General features: G+C 42.6%; 2 protein-coding genes across 2 annotated transcripts in view; both read left to right on the forward strand.

The window, feature by feature from the left end:
* ctnnbip1 (catenin, beta interacting protein 1) overlaps positions 1-16221 on the forward strand; it is a 28388-nt gene extending 12167 nt beyond the window's left edge. Inside the window, exons 2-4 of the mRNA XM_083768571.1 lie at positions 39-153; positions 3299-3389; positions 13820-16221. Of these exons, the coding sequence (XP_083624697.1) occupies positions 58-153; positions 3299-3389; positions 13820-13878 (246 nt within the window). The 5' untranslated portion in view covers positions 39-57 and the 3' untranslated portion in view covers positions 13879-16221. The remainder of the gene's footprint in view (positions 1-38; positions 154-3298; positions 3390-13819) is intronic.
* Positions 16222-19000: 2779 nt separating this feature from the next.
* On the forward strand, positions 19001-23797 carry LOC310861933 (uncharacterized protein; the record flags this gene model as incomplete). The annotated part of the gene is made up of 2 exons (XM_083769670.1): positions 19001-22964; positions 23196-23797. 2 exons carry the CDS (start codon positions 19001-19003, stop codon positions 23795-23797), a joined length of 4566 nt encoding a protein of 1521 aa, XP_083625796.1.
* Between the last annotated feature and the right edge of the window lie 205 nt (positions 23798-24002).

The following is a 24002-nucleotide window of genomic DNA, read 5'->3' on the forward strand; positions in this document are numbered from 1 at the left end:
TTTCCTCCTAATGGTGGTGGATGTCTTTGTGTCTGCAGAGCTAGCGGAGCAGGGGGGATGAACCGCGAGGAGGCCCCGGGGAAGTCTCCTGAAGAGATGTACATCCAACAGAAAGTGCGGGTCCTGCTCATGCTCAAGAAAATGGGTTCAAATGTAAGTGCATTGTGCTTTGAAGTGAAGAAACCGTGGTCACAATTAGATTTCTGCTCAGTCTTTAGGTCTATTTAAGCGCTTCATGTGCCGGCCTACTTGGGCATGACGCAAGTCGGGAACGATGCAAGTCAGGAATACCGTACACATCCCCTAACGGCCTAACCTGTTGTTTTGTGGAGCGCTGGTTTCTGTTCATTCAACCACCTCTGTGTGACGTTGTCTGATAGCAGATGGGTCTATATACTATAGTATTGTACCTGACGTGTTGGAGTCTCAGGCTTAAAGGGACACATACATTATGTTAATGACGTTTAGAAGATTTAGAACACTCTCCTGGGGTTTTTATGTGTGTAATATGTGGTTTTAAATGGACACTGGGCTTACTTACTTCCTGGTCTCAGTAAGACAGCCCTCCCCCTATCCACAAGGAGGAGCAGTGCACCACAGACATATATATATATATATATATATATATATATACATTTTTATATAGTAAAATAGTATTTAATAGTTAAAATAGCCGATCTACAAGCTCACGTGTCGATGTAGATCGGCTAGTTGAACAATTTAAAAATGTTTTTCAATCAACTTTAGGGATAAGTAGTAAGGCACTGACGACAATAGGGCCCCAAGTGCGTCTTCCGTCAGATACAGACATTCGCGTTTTTCCAGTTCTTGGAATGAAATGGAATTGCCACTCAGCCCAATACACACAAGGCAAGTTTGAGGCCGTTATGTTGTGTGGTGCCCGAGTTATACAGACTAACAGACAGGTTTTGTGAATTAATTGATAGATATGTACGCATTCGGTCTCTTTAGTTGCATGCAACCTACTCATTTCCAAAGTATTGTGTGTAAGTGGTTCCATAAAGCTGAAGACAAGTTGCCTGACATGTTTGTTTAAATTGAGAGGAGGGTTCCCACCAACGGCTGATTATTAACTTCAGGATACAGTTTATTAGAATAATCACACTAAACACAAGACATGTAAACACTGTAATTAAACTTTTGCCTTAACCTGATTAATCCCAGTCAGTAATCTGGTTAATTGTGAAGCATGTAAATGTTTGAAAGACACCTCCTGATTAAAGCCCCACCACCATCATCTAATGTTCTACAGGATGTTCCAAATGACTGGCTGTCATCCAGAATTTATATAAGAAAATTAAGAACGGTAACTTTTAAATGTTAATTCCATGTTGATCATTGACTGTGCTCATTGACTGTGAATTTCCACTCCACTGCACACCTCCACTCCTCCAGGTCATCGCGATACACCATACACACGCAGGTTTTAAGTATGTCTACTTGGGACAGCAGACACACAAACAAACACAGGTTTTGTGAATTTAGATTAGATAGATGGACATATAATTATAATACCTAAAGTTAGTGTAAGTGACGTTTTTGGTTCTAACAAAATGTTTTTGGTATCTACTGTACTCTGATAATGCCGTAATCATTGCTATAGAGTGTTTGTTAGGGTAACGGGGTTCTCCCCTTCTCTCCAGCTCTTTAATAAACACAAAATACATTTTCAGGTGGGCTGCCAATTTTGTCCAATCAGGAGAGAGAGTATCCATTTATCAGCTTTTTTGTTAGTGTATTAGTTCAAATTGTGTGCCAGTACTCTTTGTGTCATCACTTCCAAATACACTCATCCTCCTGATTAGATCAAAATGGTCTCCTGACCTGAAAATGCCTTTTCTGTTTATTAAAGAGCTGGAGAATTGGGGAGACCCCTTTTACTGAACCAACACAGTATAGCAATGCATGATATGAGAATATAGAGCTATTTAACACTTAGTTAAACAAAACAATATCACATAACTGCAGCTTTAATATTTGGTAGTGTATCCCATCCCTTGCTTGCTATAACTGCATTACGCACTATTTGTTTGTTTCAGCGTGCCCCCAATCTCCTGTTTAAGATGTGAAATGCATCCTTAACTAGGTTAAGGTCTGGTGATTGACTTGGCCAGTCTAAAACCTTCCACTTTTTCTCCCTAATGAAGTCCTTTGTTGTGATTGCAGTGTGTTTGGGTCATTGTCTTGCTGCATTATGAAGTTCCTCCCAATTACTTAGGATGTATTTCTTCTGCGTAATACGGCAGACAGAAGGTTGTTGTGCATTTCAAATTCTGAGTTAATTCTGTTGCTGCTACAATCATTCATGAGTTACATCATCAATGAAGTAGGGATTTAGCAATATATTTTGTCAGTACATCGATCGGTACTGAGATATTTGCCTAGCAGCGTTTTTCTGCCGGTTTTCCGAAAAATGTGCCAGTCTGCAAGGACTTTAAGCCTTAATATTTTTTTTAATGTTCAGTCATGTGGAAGAATAGATTTTTGTGGCTACCTGGAATATGAACAATGTCGTGTGGTGTACTACAGCATGTTTCCACGACAGGCAGACAGCACACTTTCTTTATGGAGAGACACTTGTTTACAGCACATGTATAACACAACAGCTACATGAGCAGTTGAGAGGTGGTGGTCTGACTGCAGGAGGGACTTTACAAGCATTTGGATTCTACATATGTATACGTATATAAACCCAGTTACATTTATATTTTTAAATAGCTGATAGACATCTAGTTCATCACATTTCCAGAAAGAAAAATGACTGTTTAACTTAGTTTATTTAGATTAGATGCTGTTAACCTTTATCACATTCCATACAAGTTTACACGAAAATAACCAAGTGCTCATCCCTGTGTTCTGGGATCCCAGCTTCATCCCAGAGTGTTATCGTATCTTCTTGAAGGATGGCACAGTCTTTGTCGCATCTGACTACTCAAGTTAAATTACACATCTGACCTTCAGCAAATATGTCAAATGCCAAATTTGACATTTGTGTGCCTGGGCAGGCACTGGCCTGACAGCAGTACATCATTCATGTCGACTCGTAAGTATTGTAGTCAGATGCCTGGGGTCATGGCAGAATCCCTGTCAAAACGGTCTGTCAGTTCAGAGCCATAGGACAAAATGCCCTGTGAGTCCAATCCATTTGGAGAGAGTTGTTCTTCACATGTAACTGTCCGTGTTCCTTCAAAGGAGGTCAAAGGTTTTCCTTTTAGGATGTGTTTTTGCTTTGCGTTAGTGTTTTATGAACTCTAATCACTTTCTCCCTTGCTTTCAGCTCACGCCGAATGAAGAGGCTTTTCTCCGGAATTATGCAGGCGTGGTACACAGTCAGATGAGCCAACTACCGCAGCACAACATAGACCAGGGTAAGGCTCCTATTGGGACACACACAGTCGGACAAGTAAAGCTCGTTCAAACCCAGACCACAAACGCTACCTCATCTATCCTAAAGACTATTCTGCACCCAGAGCTCAGACTAGGGAAAGCCTGTCTATACACACACTTTTCTTTAACCAACCTCAGAGCCCCTACACCAAGAGGCTTAATCGAAATCCTCAATCTGTTGAGGCCAGTAGAGAGCACTGTGTGATTAGTCACAGAGCAGTGTGTCTGACTGCAAGTGAATGACTCCAATCTGTCATGATCACATCTAGGGGTGCAGCTGTTCATTGGAACATTGGAAGTTGTTTTCACTTACATTTGTTTTAAACCACTTTTAACCTCATTAGGCTAAAACAAGCACATCCTCATTAGCTGTGATAAAATTAAATAAAAAGCAGCTCTACAAGCTCATAGTTTATATGCCTTTCATTCAGACACAACTATACTCCAAAGATAGCAAGGTTATATGTTTAACCAATATGATATCTACTAATTGGCTGAACAAGGCACATGCAAACAAGCTAGACACAAGAGCACGCTACAGAGCTTCTGTTTTTTCACCAGACCTTTTTTGCCTTCAAACTTGTCAACGTTTCTACCACAAGGTGGCGGTATATTAATACAAATCGAAGTGTATGCTGGCTCACTGCCACTGCAGGTAACCGCCTCTGCAATCAGCAGCCAAGCTGTTCAAGGATTGTGATTGCCCTTTTCTTTCCGAAATCAAACGCAACTTATCAGCTCCCTTCCAGGCTCAGTCCAAATCCAGCCCTCAGATGAGTGTTGTAACTCCCCACTGGGCCTTTTGGTAGTGACCTTGCTGGGTCTTAGGCCCAGGCCAGACCCAACTTTTATTATAGCTTTGGGGGAACTAGCACTGTGGGAAAATTGCCTGCGACATGGTTTTCTGAGAAGGGGGGGAAAATAGACACATTTTTGGCAGTGCCTATGAGATTAGGCGGTACATGATTTGACTCTGATATGAACAAGGTAGCAGGATTAGGTTCACGGTGATGATGATAGCAGGTTTAAGGGTAGGCAAAAGAAATGCATGCTGAGATTGCTGATCTTTTCCTCTTGCCCATTTCTTCTTCTCGATTCAATCCATATATATATATATTAAACTATGTCACTATTTAATTTTTGCTTTCATTTCTTATCTTTAATATAAAATGGCAAAACATAACCGATCTACAAGCTCAACGGCTGAACTTTTGTGCTAACAGCGCCTTGCAGCGTACCTTGTGACATGTTGTGAGCTTGTAGATCTGCTATTTCCACTGAAATGGTTTCAGTAAGTGTGTTCAGTGATATGACTTAGCTGTGTATCACTCCCATGGAAAGGACATCATTAATTATGAACAGGGGTGACTCATCAAAGGTGCATAGAGTAATATGCATATACCTTACAAAGACAGACTAGGTTTAGTGCCATTTGCAAACACACTGATAAATGATTACTGGTTACTGTCTTGTCCAAAATTACACTGCAATAAGTGGTGATTGCTATGATTTAACCACTCTTTAGAAATGCAGCCCTGGCCTAGGCGGCTAGCGTAGCCGCCTGGGCACCGTGGCTGGTAATCCAGTCTGGCAGTGTGCCGCGGGTTCGACTCCCGATCCCGACGGCCTTTACTGCATGTCACCCCCCCCATCTCTCTCCCCATTTCCTGTCAGCCTACTGTACCTATCCCTCTTTAAAAAAGAAATTAAATAAAGGCGAAAGCCACAAAAAATTATAAAAAGAAATGCAGCCCTGGGCTGAAAGTCAGCAGTCAATGGAATAGGATAGAGATTCAAAGATGCATTGTTTTTTTTCTATTACCATTTCCCCCTCAAATTTTTCCCTTTCTTTCTCCCAAGGTTGTCATTCTGACAATGCTCAATCTCCCTTTTTATTGTAGTTCATCGTCATGCTGAGCCCTACTGGGAGGGTCTAGACAAACATTTGCCCCCTCCGATACACATTAATTCACATTAATTAATAGCTGCTTCTTTTCACATTGACAGTGACAGAATTATATTTATGGAAATTCTAGCTTCAGACATTTATGCTATTCCAAATAGTTTATAATAAGCAAAAGCCTTACAGTATGTGACTACTCTTCATATACTATATGTAAGGGTGGAAAGAAATTTGCTGCATTTTAAACCCATACCATCTTGTAATTGTGTATACATGATTAGTTCACAATATTATAAGCACCTCACTTCCGTTCTCAAAAACACTGATATTTGAGGTTCCACTCGACTGCAGCTCACATCCTTTTTATTATATATTTTTTCCATCATCATAACATGACCTTTGCTGTACAGCAGGTTCTGACTGCTGTCCCCCCAAATAGATCATCACACAAGCCAGACCGAGGCCGTATGTGATTAGCCAGCAGTACCCAGACAGGGCTTGTCTGTCTCTGTGTACACTGTTTCATTAGTATTACTATTACCTACCTTCTGCACCACACGCTGCCTCAGGCCTTGCATCAGTCTCCTGGTCCCAGTAACAGCCTTTACAAATGGTTTTCTTGAATGGACTTGGTAAAGGACAGTTGAGCAAAACATGAGCATGATGAAGAATTGCAGTGAAGTGTCTACCACGCACAGTTGAACAGTGACTGAAGAATCAGTCCGTCAATGTTTTATCTCTAAATGATTTATGTATGTGTATATGTGTGTATATATATATATATATATATATAGTGGTGCACAGAAACACACAAAGCTGGTCAATCAAATCATCAAAAATGTGGTACACACTCAAACTCAAAAAAGAAGCCTGCCAAGGGTATCATTGAATGCTTCATTAATTAAGTAGAACAATGCCCGTTGGGCACCAGCCTACTTGGGAATTCGAGAATAAGGCAATTTGGAAATGCATGCCCCACCCGGTTATGCAATGCCCGTGGTACCCATTGTCAGTGTACCCGTCTGAGTCAGGTCTGTGTCCCTTTTATGCCCATATATGGAGTTCCGTGTCAGGCATGCCGAAATATTATTACAATAGCGTACTCCATATATGGCGATTTCCGGTTTTACCATAAATCCGCCTATCCGACCGACTCGACAGCACTCCTTCGGGTCGTCTGTGATTCACACACAGCAGAGACTGTATCAAATGTCAGACGTGGCCCTATCGATCCAGTGCTTGGAGGGTACTAAGGACATGATGGAAATCTGCTCTGATATTGACACAGTACAAGGTTAATCTGAATTGAAAAAATGCTATGTCCTTCATGCAAAGACTGTAATGATTTTCCGTATTCCTCCCACTGCAAGTGGTGCTGCTTGTACATTGGAAAGCAATAACTGCAATTGCTAGTTAGGATTTTAGGAATAGTATAAGAAAACAGACTGCATGACAGAATGCCTGGTCACATTATTAGAAAACGTTGCACATACATTCTGTACGTTGTTTATTTGTTTTCAGACAAGATGAAACCAACTTTTGAGACTGCTAGTCATACATTTCTTTTAAGTCTTTGGGTCAATGAATTAGCATTTCAAATGGTTTTAATTGGCTCATTACCATAAATGCAAATACAGTTTTTCTTTTTTCAATTTTAATAAGGCCTAAGAGGAATTGCTTTTTCAAAAATGCTTTGCAGCCAATAATAAATACCTTGATGAAACTGAATTCTGGCTCCGAAGAGCAGAGGATCGAAGTGACTAAAAATGTCCTTAAAACAAATGCCTTTTTCGAAGCTTCATGTGAGGTCATCAGCCTCGGGGCTTACTCATGTCCGTTCTGAGCTGATGAGGAAACTTCACTCCTCTCAAAAGGACTTCTGAGGGGCATAACAACAGAGAGCTGTGGATGGGGTTTCCATAGCAACTCGAGTCATCCCGGGAAAGGAAAGCTCCCTTGTGGGGTTTGGTGGCGTGGCGGCATGATGCGTCACTGGGACACGGGAACAGGCCTCATTAGGGGGGCCTGGAGGCAAGCTGCAGAGGTAATTACATAGCCAGGGTGTGATATTCCAATCTCTCTCGTCTCATCCCACCGAACATACATTGTTTCTGTCTCGATTCACATTGCTACTGCCTCACGCAATCGATAAGCTATCTTGTTTCCTTTTTGTCTGTCTTACAATCCCTGTATCACACAATCCTTAAACCTGGCTTTTATAGTGACACAAAGGAGGGGCCTGTCTTTGTTCAGCTTCTTGGCTGGGATAAAGTTGTATTGATTGGACATTATTCATTTGTTTATAGTCGCCTAAATCTGAGATCTGCAGTACGGCGTCATTTTTCATTTTTGGCTGTCTGACCCCATACGCTAAATTGCAAATTCCTCCTTTAAAATGTTCTTAGACCCAAAATGTGGGACATTACTGTACACAAATGGGCAGGGATTAGGGACGGGGGGTCGTCGCATAACACTCCTCTGGCGCCAAACGATTGTCTTCATTATGAAAATGGATCCAACAGGTTCACAATAGAGATCTTTGAGAACACTGATCCTTAAAACCCAAGGATTTAACTGGCATATGGAAGTCCTGTACCCATATAGCCCCCTATGTGTTTACCGTTTACCTTTGGTTTGATGGAGATTCATGGCCACATGGATCAGATGTTTAAAGCTGAATTTGAATGAATCCAGCTTTAAACACTAGTAATTCTATTATTGGAAATAAATTGAATTAGCCTAAATTAAAGGCATGTCATAGTCCTATGAAGTTGGGCCTGTACAAAAAAAGGTTATAGATTATACAACGGGTTGTATCGAGGAAGCAATTTAGTTGGTTGAAAGAGCCTTCTAGCCGTACTTAAACGCACGTCGAACACACGTCAAAACATAAAAATCAGCTGCTCTGTTCTGCCAGAGCGGAGCCGACTGGGTTGCTAGGCTAGCGAGTTTCTTGGGACATTTGTGGTTGTAGTGGCCGCCACTGTATGTTTTAAAGTCGACTTGAAGAGCCACATGCATGAATAGTATTTCCTAACCCGCCCCGCTATTGTTCCTATGAGGGGAGTCCACTCCACTCCTTTATGCTCTCAGCTGACCCTGCACAGATTGTGACCTCAAATGCTGTTTCTACTTTATCTAATAACTGCACCGCACCTAACATGGGAGACATTACATGCCCTTTAGCCGCTCCTTCTGGGACAATGGTACCTTTACCCATAGAGCTACTGTAAATTAAATATAACTATGCTAGTATGCTTTAACAATGCAGCTTGAAATGAACTCCCTTTCTGTTATTTCGATAAACAATTAATTTTTCCTTATCTGGAGAGGTTTTGTCTGTTTACAGACGTTTGACCTACTGTCTATGTCGCTTTGTTTTGTTTCCTGCTTATACCAGTAAAGTATTAAGTGTTTTTAGACCCAAGAGAGACTGTAGACATATTTGACAGGTCTGTGGGTTAGTAAACATGTCATCAGTGATTGTGTTCTTTGTTTGAGTACAGCACTCATGAGAGTATGTCTTGGATTCAGATCTGGTGCGTAACCAATGCCATGCCTAATCTCTCTCGTGTCATTCACCACCGGGGGGGGACTATTATTATTATTATTTTATTTTGTTCTCATTTAAATGGATTAATTTTAGTTTAATTTCCTTGTTTGATTTCCTTGACTTTATTGTCCAGAAATTAAAATGGCATGTGGTGCAGTAAGACATTAAAGCTAAAAGAGTATTGAATGTAGACTACAAGTATTTATTTTGCATAATTCTGATTAAACGCCAGCTTCTCCAGCCATGGAAGCCATGTTTGCAGTTGGGATTTGGGAAGTTGGTAACTGGTAGCGGAAATGGGGAGGATAGTTTGTAACTTTGCGTGCGTTACACCCACCCGGGAAATTCCTCACTGTTGGGTGAAGAGAAGCAGCTGGTGACTTCATGTGTATTGGTGGAGACAAGTAGTTGTCAGTGGTTCCCAAATAATAATTTGAGGTGTGCCTCGAAATATATATATATATATATATTTAAATGTGAACTACTTTTCAACCCAACATCCCTGTTTTGGGCAGTTATAGGCGAAAAAAGTTACATTTCAATTAAATTTATGTTCTTAAAAATGGTGTTGAGATTTTGACTTGACATTTAGTGTGCTTATGGGCACAAAAAGTATGAAACCACTGGTCTGTAGGGCAGTGACGAAGACATGCAATGATGCAACTCACTTGAGAAAAGAGGTGAAAGAATATTAATAAAATAGAAGGAAGTGGATTCAGCTGTATTTTGCTCATACTGTAGGTTGAGATGACCAGCTGGTCAGTGATGTGTGATCAGATTTGTATTTGTCGCTAAGCAACAGCTCAGAGAGAGGACTTGGTGGTTAACTCTGTTGTGTAAAGGGCCGTTAACACTGAGCACTATAACTATATCCATTCTGTTTTTTGTCAGGTGAAACCTGACAAACGCTTACATGAAATGTAAGCGACCTAGTCATCAATGGGAGTCTGGCCCCATACTCTGAAACGCCGCCTAAGCCAATGGGAGTCTGACCCCATACTCTGAAACGCCGCCAGCCAATCATGTAGTAGCGACCTTGTCATGATTGGCTGCCTCCTAAGCTATGACACGCAGACCACGGAAGTCTGCACCCAGACCACACTCTGCAACCATAGACATATATTATCACCGCAGTGCGGAGTGGAGTGCCTGATGACACCGGCTAATGTTATGAGCTAACTGGAGAGCAGGAAAAAAAGGGGGACGGCGCTTGGTTCACTTGACAAATGTTACTATGTCATCATTTCTTGTTTTATAGTTGGTGTGAATTCTGCCACCCATTCCATTTTTAAAACTATATTTTTATAGTTATGGTGCTCAGTGTGAACGGCCCTTAAAGACGAAATCCACAAGAGGCTTTTTTTTACCTTAAGATGAAGACATGTATCCATTCGTCACTGGAGAAAAAGAGTGCTTGCCTTACGTTAGATCTCTCCTTCAATCACGCGAAAAATTTCATTTTTTTTGTTTACATCTGTTCTAGATGATGTGAAAAGTGAGTCCATGGAGTATTGTTATGTTTTTACCGCATCGAGGAGAACCGAAGGTCCCGCCTACTGTTTAAGGACCAGTGCCCTATATATTCTTTTCTGATATTACCAGTGGTTAATATAGTATACATGCTATCAACAGAATTCAGCAAAAAACGGCTAGTGTGGAACTCTCCTTTAAGTCTGTATCCTACCATAAATGCGCCACGTCTCTGCGTGTGTGTCTGCGTGCGTTCGTGTGTTTGTGTGTGTACGGTTGTAATGCATGAGAACCGTTTGCCCCACCGACTTCACATTCGACACAGACGTTCCCCACCCCTACAGTAAGTGCATTGCCCGGTATCGAGTCGGTCAGACCCATGGTTCTCCAGAACCACCACAAAAGGCTCTGCTTAGGATCTGACAGTGGGTCTAATCAGCTTAAGTCCACTCACCTGTGCAATTCCTAGCCTCTGCCTCAGCCAATTGATTGACATGGCAACCCCACACCTGCAAATTGATTACTAAACCGGTATACTTCACAGTCGGTTTGCACTATTTAATTCAGGCACAGGCAGACACACACTGTGTCGGCGACTGTGGCTCAAGAGGTAGAGCAGGTCGTCCAATGATCCATGGGTTGGCACTTGGCAGTTTGAATCCCGGCTCCTCCTGTCTACATGTCGAAGTGTCCTTGGGCAAGACACTGAACCCCAAATTGCTCCCGATGTGCTGGTTGGTACCTTGCATGGCTTCCGCTGCAATCGGTGTATGAATGTTTGTGTGAATGTATGTAATGCACAATCTATGTAAAGCGCCTTGGATAAAGGCGCTATATAAATGCACCATTTACAGACGGACAGATACAGAGATCTATGACAAGTTGACAATGGGTATTAGTATTATTAGGTTCCCAAGTTGTATCGTTCTCAATGGGCACGTACAGGTCTAGTGTGTGTTAAGCAAGGCAAGGTACAGATATGACTAGTACAAAGCGCATTTTTTGCCTTTTTAATCTTTCAATTTAGAGTGTCCCAATTTGTTTTATCCCATTTTTCCCCCAAATCTTTTGTTGTTATGCCAATTGATTCCTCCCCACACACATTTCTGTGCAGTCACTGATGTTGTATCCTGAGTCCCCACCTGGAGGACGTAGGGCCTTCGTCCCACTCCTTCTGCCCAACACTTTCTGCCCAACAATTTCTGTTAATTGCCATTCACTATATTTATCTTATTTGTCTTATCCTAATTTGGTGGCACAATGAGCTCTCTGGGGAGTCGGGGGCTGAGAACTTCAAAGGAACTGCAAGTCCACATTAAAAGCTACCCTCTTTTATAGCTCCTGCTCTTATCAGGCGTACACCGACCTGAATGCACCTCAGAAACATCCTAATTAATCTTCCCTATAGAAATGTCCAAATGGATAAGGGAATGCCTCATCCGAAGGTCTCTGCTATCTTATGAGGAGGGTCCGCCCTTTGTGCCAAATACATGAGGAAGCACATGCTTACTGGCTGGCCTACTTTCATATTTCCACAATAATTAAATATAACAAGCTGTTTGGAGCAGTGGAATGAAGAAGCTTTTTATAGCCAAGTTGTAAGATGTGCCATTATTTGCTTCTCATCCTTCTCAAAAGGTGTCGGTGATGATAACTTCAACTTGCATTATGATAGAACATTAGACTAGTGGCAAGATTGAGAGTAGGCAGTTGGAACACTGCAGTCAGTTTACGCATTCGGTAAAGGGTTGGAGAAGGAGTTTACTGGCAATTTCTTTATATTTGAAGGCCAATTCCCAGTGCATACTGCAATTTGCTATAATGAATGGATTCTATATAGGACGGTAGGACCACATTGGAAACAAGTCCCCAGGACTTTTTTGTGTTATCCTTTTAGCCCGATTGTATGAACTTTTAGCCCAATTGTATTCAGTCAATCAATCAATACCGGGCAGCTCATTAGACTGGCATAGACAGACCAATTCGCAAATGTAAATGAGTCTGGAACCTCATGGGTACCTTGGGCCTCCCACAGGCTGTTGGGGAAAACGATGGAGATGGAATTGTTACGAGTCCTCAGATTTAAGTGTTATCTGGACTGAACAGGATGCTGCTGGCAGCGGGGCTCCGTGTGATTTATCTTCCTTTTGGGCTTTGTGCTGATGGGTGATGGGTTTGCGCCACAGGTGAACAGCAATAGATGAAGTGACCTGCGGACATGAGAGATTTTCTTATTGTAGTGTACGGTAGTGTGTTTTTGGCATCTAAAGCTTAACCCTTTGATTCTTTTTGCAATTTCCAAATTGCAAAACACTTAGATTGTCTATCTTTGGGGTAATATGAAGGTTTTTAAGATAAAGTGATCTTCAGAACCGTTAATGCCACTTGTCCACTAGTGTAATTTGATGATTCAGTCGATCATAGATGTCCTTACTGTACTTAGCATCGCTATCAATTTACAATTCCTCCTATCCAGAGTGACCAATGCAAAATCAGAGTAAATGCATTAGTAGAGTTCAAAGAGAACACTATAGGAGAACATCATAGTGCAGGGTTCCCCAATAGGCGGCCCGCGGGCCTTTTTTTTTTTTTTAAGGGTCCCAGATATAAATGGCATTAAATGGGGGTCAGTAGCCTATGCAAGTATGCATGTCAAACTGGGCATCCTTTTCAAATGGGGTCTTGCCCTGAAAAATTATTTTCAGGTCAAGACCTCGACCTCGCGCGTGCAGACTCTGCCCCCAGCCTGGTACGCTAGTCAAAATATGGCCCTTGAGGAAAATTAATTGGGGAACCCTACCATAGTGCTTCAAAGAAACTAGGTTACCAGGTGAAGTGAACATCAAACCTACCATCTGTCTAAAAGAAACATGGTATCTAAATAACTTTCAAACAAAACAAATCAAAATAAGTAAATATCATCTGAAGTAACCAACATAGATATCTGCAGTACAAGAAGCACTTAGTATTATTATAAAAGTACACAAATGGTATACTTGCAGTTTATCGTAAAAGAGAATGTATTTAATGTCTCTGGTGATGCAAACATTAATTTCATTCATTCATTCACATTATTTCTATAAAGAAAACTATTTAGTCTTTAAAAAGAAAAGACATTATACAGCATTTCAGCTTTTGAGAGAACAGATGTGGTTCATATTTTGTATAAGCTTTGGTTATTGAATAATTTATATCTGTCTCCCGGGCAACTTCCATTCCCTGACACTTTCGACAAACAAGTTCCTACTGTGTTGCACAATGGCCTTCTTTGGATGCCTCCGATAATTCATTTGCAGATCTAGAAGTAGAGAACCGAATGTACGCATTAACCACTTAAACCGTATATATTTATACGTTGATCTGGTTCCCCCAGGTTTTTCCCTCGACACAAAATATCACGTTCCGTTGAATATTTGCCTGATATTCCCAGATAAGGGACGTTAGGCCTCATGTATTTAATGCAATGTTCTGCTTTGGGCTTTCAGGTGCAGAAGACGTGGTGATGGCATTCTCACGGTCAGAGACGGAGGACCGGCGACAGTGACCATGTACCCCACCGCCGCCACCACCCCTCCAAACCCCACCGGTGGGCCGCAACAACCCAAACTCCACAAGTACAACACTGTTGAGCTCAGGAGCGGAGGCGAGGGGCACCCGAACCGGATGGAAGAGGGAGAGGGAAGAGACCGCAGAGGGGGTGGGGGCTCACCTCGCTCTCCCCCAAACTTCTTCCTTCCCTGCCTCCTCCTCATAAATGCTGGTGTAGCGTTTCCTGGGATGCACTCAAGTGGTCTACCACGGGTTGGAGCCTTGGGTAACAAGGCACAGTATGAAAATACCCACATATTGTGTGGATGAATTTGTACAATGTTTGGGTTATCTTTTGTTTTGCTTAGCTTTGGTTATTTTTTTGTTAAAAAGTGGTGGGGAAGTCTTTTAGACAGTGTTATATTATTCTCTGTTTTTGGTCACTTACAATTTGACCTACAAGCAACTGTTTTAAGTGAGAGAAAAATCTTTTTTTGTGGTCATGGATTTTGGTGAGTGTTTTGAATTGATGAGCTTGTGGGAAGAGTTATTTTTTCCCCTCCTTTTTTTCATTTGTGCTTACTTTGCGGAGCTGAAATTTTAGTTTTTGAGTTCACCGTTGTGTGTAATGGCTTTCAAATTCTGTCACATTAATTTGCTCTATGCTGCTTGAATTGTATTTTATTTTATTGTATTTTTATTTTAGCTGTTGAAAGTGCAACTCTGCTTTCCTCCGGAGGGAAAAAAGCATAAGAATTAAATACACTAGCATACACACAGAAACATTAAGCACAGGTGCTCACATTCTCTCCCCAAGCGAATAAGGTTTTTGGGTTATTGTGAAATGTATAGCCTTTTTTTATTGTACAGACACCAGGGACAATAGAATACTGATTTGATTGTGCCAATTGTATTCCTTTTTTTTTTATCTGTAAGATAAATTTAACATGGTTATGAAAGGTGTTTTAAAGAGTGGAAAGCTGTAGATCTAATTTATTACTTATTGAATTGATTCAATCCCTAAAACCATATCAACAAGGAAGACGTGTAGATAAATTATCATTTTAAAGCATACATACAGTATGAGCACACCGTTAAGCATTATAGCAAAGGGTTGCTCTTGATTTCACACTAGAGTAAGCCTTTAAGTTTAAACTCTAATTATCCCAACAGAGCTGAAAAAACAAATGATAATTAAAAAAATATACATTGGGCCAAAACTAAGAACTATGTGCTAACTCAGACTTTATTGTAAATCATGTGTTTTCAATGGGTTTTTTACTTAACAAGTAGCACAAGGATTTAATGTTTTGTTCTGTGCAACAACCTTGTAAGGGAAATGCAGTGTTCTGGCAATGCATCTCCATTAATCTGTGTTCTCAAATCAAAATGTATCTGTTTTGTGTTAATTGACTCGACTGGAATACTCCATTTAATATTTTTGTTTGTTAAAAACCCAACTTGTTTTTTTTCTAGTGACATGCTCAATATTTAATGTGTTTTAAGTACATTTTGTTAACTTGTATAACTTAAGTAATTGTAACTTAATGTTTTGAAGCCAAGCATGTCTGCCTTGTGGTTTACAATGTTGATTTAAGTGGATCTATGTAAGATCTTAAAAGCCTCACCACAATGACCATCGCTTGTACATTCTGATATTTGTGGAAGCTACTTGCTCTTTTAAATCATTTTAGGTAAGGAGAAACAAATCATCTGATATGGATAAACATTATCCATTATACCATGTTAATGGCAATAACCTCTGAATGTCCTCAGCGATCATGGCAATGTACTATCATGGCCATTCGGTTGGTCAGCATCTGCCTATGACAAAGACATTTGTCTTTTCATGTTTACTTTTACTTTTTTTTTTACATTTCTTAATTTGTCTATGCATTTTATTTTGTCAACTCAAACGTGTCTTATACTGTATACTCTATACCGTGTGTGTGTGTGTGCGCGTGTTTTTCGAACGAGAGAAAGAAATGGGAGGAAGTTAATCAAGTTTTGGATGAGGAAGGGAGAGGCAGGAGGAGAAAGTGTGTGTGTGTGTGTGTGTGTGTGTGTGTGTGTGTGTGTGTGTGTGTGTGTGTGTGTGTGTGTGTGTGTGTGTGTGATGGCCATAGGGTGTTGGCGGGGGGTTAAATTCCCAGCATGCTGTTCAGTTCGGCTAGAAATGTGTACTGTGATGGCCTGACCTTACCTGTAGTTGTCTTTTGAATTATTTTACATTGTCTGTATCTCAGTTGTCTTCTCCGTTGACATCGATTAGTTGGTTATGTATGGCTGCTGACCATGTCTTGACTCAATGCTTCCAAATCCTATACCAACTGAAACATTAAAGAAATTTAAAACGGCATGTGTTAATGGCTTCATTTCATTTATTATCCTACATCTACAATAATTGAAAATGACATGGCTAATAAAAATTAAATGACAGGTAGCTAAAGCAGAAACAGGCTACACAACTAAGCCAGTCAAACGTAACCCCAAATTGATATGTATTAAACTACGGAACTCCAATTTGAGCAGATTTAGTACATTATTGTCTACTGTAGCTGCGGTGAGAGAAACCTGTCATCTGATTAGTCATTCCTTATACAGTGCATTCTCATTTGATTACCTTCCAGTTGGTGAAATTAACCACTTTTTCATATAAGATAGCACCCCTCAAAAAATAAAAGAGAAAACAAATCACTACACAGTTGAAATTTATTGTAGGTCTTTGTTTTTGAAGGCTCATGGCTACAACACTTGAAGATTTTGGAAAGGGGGCCTGCCGCCTCTGTTTAATCATTAAACAGAGGCCCCCTTGGGCCCTTTCTAATTATCTTATCAAAATCTGTTAGATGGAAATGTGGTTTGTACATGTAAGAACTGTACAAGTAGGACTAAGTAGCATGCTGTAGCCTATTTGATTTAAAGAACTACCTGCTAGCTTAGCTCTGGTCCATAGCTCTAATGCGTTCAACGCAGAACGCATTAGAGCTACCGATAGCCTAACATGGGAGATAGGCCTCATGGTAGTCTAATATATTATTGTCTCTAGCGGCTAGCCTACTGCATAATCTACTCATCCTACTAGTTTATTATTATTGGTAAACGATTAGAAGTGTTTAATAATCTTATCTCAGTCATTGTCATCATGTCAGTGAAAGCTATGTGATAGAGGTTTAGCACTTAGCAGAAGTAGGGGCGCAGCAGTTATCAAACTAATTGATTGACAAGAGCACGTGTGCATAGAAGACAGCTTCAGCCTTCACTTCACGGGACCAATATGGCGGACGCAGACGTGTGTTCAATGCGGTCTCTGAGCAGGCTGAGTTTTTGATTGATTGAAATATTTATTAACAGTTTGTAGAATTTACAGTACATTTTAAGCACAAACTCAATACAAAGACTTAACTGTGAGTGGACGACCCAATTAAGCATTTCACTTGTTTACAACAGGGTCCACATTGTTCAATTCATCAAAACATTTAGAGACATACAAATAGACATTTCTATGTAACTAAAGAACAGAACAGGAATTCATCATATAGGAAGCAAAAAAGGGAGAAGATACATTATACAGTGAGGGGAAATGGGGGGGATTCAGATTTTACAGAGGCCAGTTTCGAATTGCAGCCATCCGTAGGTCCCCTTTGAGAGCGGTTTTGAAGGAGTCAAGGGATTCACATGTCTTAATGACTGTTGGTAGGGCGTTCCACATTTTGGTGGCATAGGAGTGAAAATAATTTAGTCCCTTGTTTGTGCCGAATCTGGGTTGTACATGGTTTGTTGCACTCCCTCTGGTGTTGTGGGTGTGGACTTCGTTTACATTAAGGAAGTATTTAGACAGGTACATGGGTATCTTGGTGGTGTATCGAATCTTGTGGACCAGACCCATTGCAAGATGCTGTACTCTGTCGTCGACGCTAAGCCATCCCAGCCTGTCAAAGTGGGCAGGGGTGAGGTGGGTTCGGGGGGTGAGGCCAAGTAGGAGCCTGACCAGTTTGTTTTGGGAGGTCTGGAGCCTTGTTTTAAGGGCCTTTGAGGTGCTGTGGTACCAAGAGGTGGATGCATAGTCAAAGAAACCTTGTACGAGGGCTCCTGTTAAGGTCTTCAAGGTGTTTTTGCTGACCAGTGAGGAGATCCTGTAAAGGAATCTTGTTCTTTGATTGACTTTTTTGATTACGTTGGTGGCCATTTTATCACCGGAAAGATTGGTGTTCAAACTTTGTGATAATACAAATATGGGATAGCTGTGAAAATGATTTAAAAATGTGTGGCTCTATTTTCAAATTTAAGAAAATAAAATGTATCTATTAACTGTGTGTGTGTGTGTGTGTGTGTGTGTGTGTGTGTGTGTGTGTGTGTGTGTGTGTGTGTGTGTGTGTGTGTGTGTGTGTGTGTGTGTGTGTGTGTGTGCATGCGTGCATCTGTAATCCACGTAACTCAAATTTGACACGCGTTCCACACCCCCACATGGAGTGCAGTCCTGGTGTCAGTCGGACCCACGGTTGGCCAGAACCGCCACAAAAGGCCTCTGCCCGGGCCACAACTGACATCACAAGGCCTCTGCCCGGGCCAGACTCCATATTTGGGCATGCCTAAATACAGGTTCGTCCCACCATTCTGACATCTGCATAGACTCCATATTTGGGCATGCCTGAGAAAGAACTTACATCACTTCTGACATCACGATATAAGTGCAGTTCCTGGTGTCGAGTCGTTCAGACCCACGGTTGTCCAGAACCACCACAAAAGTCCAATGCGCGAGCTCCTGTCCAGACCTTTATAGTAGTAGTAATTACACTTTACAGTGACATTTTCAACTCTGTCCAATCAGCTTGCATCTGTGTCATACCAACTATGTGACATACCAACTTGAGTTTGGGGATATTTAAAAACATGACAGCAATTCATTATGTTCCATAATTTGAGTGACAACAATAATAAAAAAGTTATATGTTGCATATAAAACACTCGATAACTTAGGTAAAGAAATGGTGAGCAGTTTTGGGATGACTGGAGTTGGTAGTAATGTGCGAATTCGATGCAGTAATGGGCAGAAAAATGTTAAAATGAATACAATTGCAAAGAATTATTGCACAGTGCCGTCTAAAAGTAGTGACTCTTCATCCAGACATCACAGAATGGTGTTGAGCCGTGCCGGGCCGGCCCCTCAACCTGAACCAATCCCCTCCCAAAACACGAAGAGGAAGTGTGACCCTATTAAAAGCCACAGAATATGTGTTTGCGTGAGGAAGCGTCCACTGAACAAGAAGGAATTGACCACGAAGGACCTGGATGTGATAACTATTCCCAGTAAAGATGTGGTGATGGTCCACAAACCCAAACAGAAGGTGGATCTGACCCATTACCTGGAAAACCAGACCTTCTGCTTCGACTACACCTTCGATGACTCCACAAACAATGAGATGGTGTACAGGTTCACGGCCAAGCCTCTGGTGGAGACCATCTTTGAGAGGGGCATGGCTACTTGCTTCGCCTACGGACAGACAGGAAGTGGGAAAACACATACTATGGGAGGAATTTTTTCTGGAGAGAAACAGGATTGTTCCAAAGGAATCTACGCATTGACTGCTCAGGATGTATTCCTCATGTTGAAGAAACCCAACTATGCAAAGTTAGAACTACAAGTGTACATAGCTTTCTTTGAAATATACAATGGGAAGTTGTTTGACCTGCTGAATGGTAAAACTAAGCTGAGGGTGATGGAGAATGATAAACAGCAGGTTCAGGTGGTAGGACTAAAGGAGAAAGATGTCGAATGTTCAGAGGGTGTTCTTAACCTCATAGAAGTGGGAAACAGCTGCAGAAGGTCAGGTAAGACTTCAGCCAACGCATACTCTTCTAGGAGCCATGCTGTGTTCCAGATCGTACTACGGAGGAAGGGGGAGTTGCACGGGAAGTTCTCACTCATCGACCTCGCTGGGAACGAGAGAGGAGCTGACACCTCCAGGGCCGACCGCCAGACTCTCCTGGAGGGAGCTGAGATTAACAAGAGTCTGCTGGCATTAAGGGAGTGCATCAGGGCTCTGGGACGCAACATGCCTCACACTCCCTTCAGGGACAGCAAGCTCACTCAGGTCCTCAGAGACTCTTTCATTGGGGAGAACTCCCGTACGTGCATGATTGCAACCATATCTCCAGGTCTGACATCTTATGAAAATACACGCAACACACTGCATTACGCTAACAGGGTGAAGGAGCTGGAAGTTGACCCCAGCCAGTTAATTAAATGGGGTCGACCCAACATCCACACAGTCAATCAGCAGCTAAGCAGTTCACAGGGAGACAACCTCAAACAGAATGAGGAAGTGTCTCCTCAGCTGTATACCTTCACTGAGGTGGTGTCTCGGATGGTGGAGGAGGTAGACTTCAGGACTCTGTACACAGCATATCCGATTAAAAAACAAAGAATATGTGTTTGCGTGAGGAAGCGCCCACTGAGCAAGAAGGAACTAACCATGAAGGACCTGGATGTGATAACTATTCCCAGTAAAGACATGATGATGGTCCACAAACCCAAACAGAAGGTGGACCTGACCCGCTACCTGGAAAACCAGACCTTCCGCTTCGACTACACCTTCAATGACTCCTCAACCAATGAGATGGTGTACAGGTTCACAGCCGGGCCTCTGGTAGAGACCATCTTTGAGAGGGGCATGGCTACCTGCTTTGCCTACGGACAGACCGGAAGCGGAAAAACACATACTATGGGTGGAGATTTGTTTGGAAAGAACCAGGATTGTTCCAAAGGAATCTATGCATTAACTGCTCGGGATGTATTCCTCATGTTGAAGGAACCCAACTATACAAATTTAGAACTACAAGTGTTTGCAACCTTCTTTGAAATCTATAATGCCAAGGTGTTTGACCTGCTGAATGGTAACACTTTGTTGAGGGTTTTGGAGGATAGTAAACAGCAGGTTCAGGTGGTAGGGTTACAGGAGAAACACATCAGATGTATGGGGGATGTTCTCAAACTCTTAGAATTGGGAAACAGCTGCAGAATATCGGGTAAGACTTCAGCCAATGCACACTCTTCTAGGAGTCACGCCGTGTTCCAGATCATTCTACGGAGGAAGGGGGAGTTGCACGGGAAGTTCTCTCTTATTGACCTAGCTGGGAACGAGAGAGGAGCTGATACGTCCAGTGCCGACCGCCAGACTCGCCAGGAGAGATCCGAGATTAACAAGAGTCTGCTGGCACTAAAGGAGTGCATCAGGGCTCTGGGACGCAACAAGTCTCACACTCCCTTCAGGGCCAGCACGCTCACTCAGGTCCTCAGAGACTCGTTCATCGGGGAGAACTCCCGTACGTGCATGATTGCAACCATATCTCCTGGTATGACATCCTGTGAAAATACATGCAACACGCTACACTACGCTAACAGAATGAAGGAACTCCCAGTTGACCGCAACCATGTAATGAAATGGGGTCGACTCGGCATTCACACAGTCAATCTGCCAGAGTGTCAGGATGAGAACTCATCACAGAGAGACAATATTAAGATTAGATGTGAGCAGAAGGAGGACATGTCTCCCCAGCCATTTACCATCCTTGAGGCGGCGGCATCTCCGATGGTGGAAATGGAGAAGGAATCGGTATTTGAAGACAATCGACCTCTACAGCCTGAACCAGCCTGCCCTCCCCCAGCTAATGAGCATAGACAGCCAACATGGGCACAGACACAACAACTCCTGAACGTGAGGAGAAATTTCAACTGTGTGAAGAAGGGGAAGAAACTCCAGAAGAAAGAAACACATCTACTACAGCAGCAGGCACAGAGAGAGAAGAGACCACAGGAGGTAGGCACCACAACTCCTAACTATGACATCATGTACATGATCAGGAATTGTCATGCCAGTCTAGACTACAGACCTCTGACCACAGCAGACCTGATTGAAAAACACAGAATATGTGTTTGTGTGAGGAAGCGTCCACTGAGCAATAAGGAACTAACCATGAGGCAACTGGATGTAATAACTATTCCCAGTAAAGATGTGGTTATGGTCCACAAACCCAAACAGAAGGTGGACCTGACCCGTTACGTGGAGAACCAGGCCTTCTGCTTTGACTATGCCTTTGATGATTCCACAACCAATGAGATGGTTTACAGGTTTACAGCCGGGCCTCTGGTAGAGACCATCTTTGAGAGGGGTATGGCTACCTGCTTTGCCTACGGACAAACAGGAAGTGGAAAAACACATACCATGAGTGGAGATTTGTCTGGAGAGAACCAGGATTGTTCCAGAGGAATATACGCATTAACTGCTCAGGATGTATTCCTCATGTTGAAGAAACCCAACTATGCAAAATTAGAACTACAAGTGTATGCAAGCTTCTTTGAAATTTACAATGGCAAGGTGTTTGACCTGCTGAATGAGAAAGCTAAGCTCATGGTGTTGGAGGATGGTAACCATCATGTTCAGGTAGTCAGGCTACAGGAGAAACACATCAGATGTATGGAGGATGTTCTCAAACTCATAGAAGTGGGAAACAGCTGCAGAATATCGGGAAAGACTTCAGCCAATGCACACTCTTCTAGGAGCCATGCCGTGTTCCAGATCATTCTACGGAGGAAGGGGGAGTTACACGGGAGGTTCTCGCTCATTGACCTGGCTGGGAACGAGAGAGGAGCTGATACATCCAGTGTTGATCGACAGACTCGTCTGGAGAGAGCTGAGATTAACAAGAGTCTGCTGGCACTAAAGGAGTGCATCAGGGCTCTGGGACGCAACAGGTCTCACACTCCCTTCAGGGGCAGCACGCTCACTCAGGTCCTCAGAGACTCTTTCATTGGGGAGAACTCCCGTACATGCATGATTGCAACCATATCTCCTGGTATGACATCATGTGAAGATACATCCAACACGCTACACTATGCTAACAGAGTGAAGGAGCTCCCAGTTGACCGCAACCAGGTAATGAAATGGGGTCGACCCAGCATTCACACAGTCAATCAGCTAGAGATTCATGACGAGGACTGGCTAAGCAGTTCACCACAGAGAGACAAAATCGAACCGATCTGTGAACAGAATGAGCAAGAGTCTCCTCAGTTTACAGTCAATGAGGCAGTGTCTCAGATGGCGGAGATGGCTGAACAGAGAGACAAAATCAAACCTATCTTTGAGCAGAATGAGAAAGAGTCTCCTCTGTTGTTTTCAGTCAATGAGGCAGTGTCTCAGATGGTGGAGATGGATGAACAGGTTATCGAACACAAGCGAGCCCCACAACCTGAACCAGCCTCCTCCAAGAAAGCGAGGAGGAATTCTGGGGATTTCCAAGCAAGTCTGGACTTCAAACCTCTGACCACACCAGACCTGACCGAAAAACGGGTTCTAGGAGACCACCAAACTGTCTTCCAGGAGTCATTCCGCTGGTGGGGCGATGATAAGGTGTTGGAGAAGATAGGGGAGATGGATTATGAAGTGGACTCATATGCTACCCTGTTACAGATCCTAGACCAGAAGATACAGCTCCTCATTAAACTTCGAGATGAACTGAAGTCCCTCTGTCCTGCACTCCAGGAGGAGGAACAGTCCAGTAAGAAGATTGACCCCAAGAGACTCATCAGCTGTCAGCCTGATGAGCCTCAGGCTCAGCAACCATCGTCCCAAACAGCCATCGATCATCATCTGAGACTGAGGCAGCTAGAGGCCGAGAATAACACGCTCAGAGAGGAGAACGCCAAACTTGCCAAAAAAGAAATTATTTGGGCCAAAGAGAGGGAGGCTCTGGAAGCGCGCCTCAACAACAAATGCAAAAAGGAGAGTGTCTGGAAGAGGTTATGCTTCTGGAGGAGGAGGAGATTAGGAGAGCCGATTGGCAGCCCTGTACACTTGCCAGAGGCCAAGGACATTGCGAAGCAGACCTCGAAGAAAGGGAGGTGTCGGAAGAAAGGCAATTCTTTGTGCAAATGAGAAGGAGGCTTTGGAAGAGTACCTCAACAACAACTGCAAAGATAGGTGTTTGGAAAGGTTTTCTGCTGCTGGAAGCCAATTTAGCCTCTCTTGTTCAGGTAAAACTAGAGTGGCCTGGTTCCCTACCCAGGGCTGTGTCAGTCGTTAGATGTAGCCGTTGGGACACCAGGAAGCTGTGATGGGAAATGGAGTTTGAATGGCAGGC

This window comes from Protomyctophum parallelum (assembly GCF_964188405.1).
Source record: "Protomyctophum parallelum genome assembly, chromosome: 7".
NCBI classification, from domain to species: Eukaryota; Metazoa; Chordata; class Actinopteri; order Myctophiformes; family Myctophidae; genus Protomyctophum; species Protomyctophum parallelum.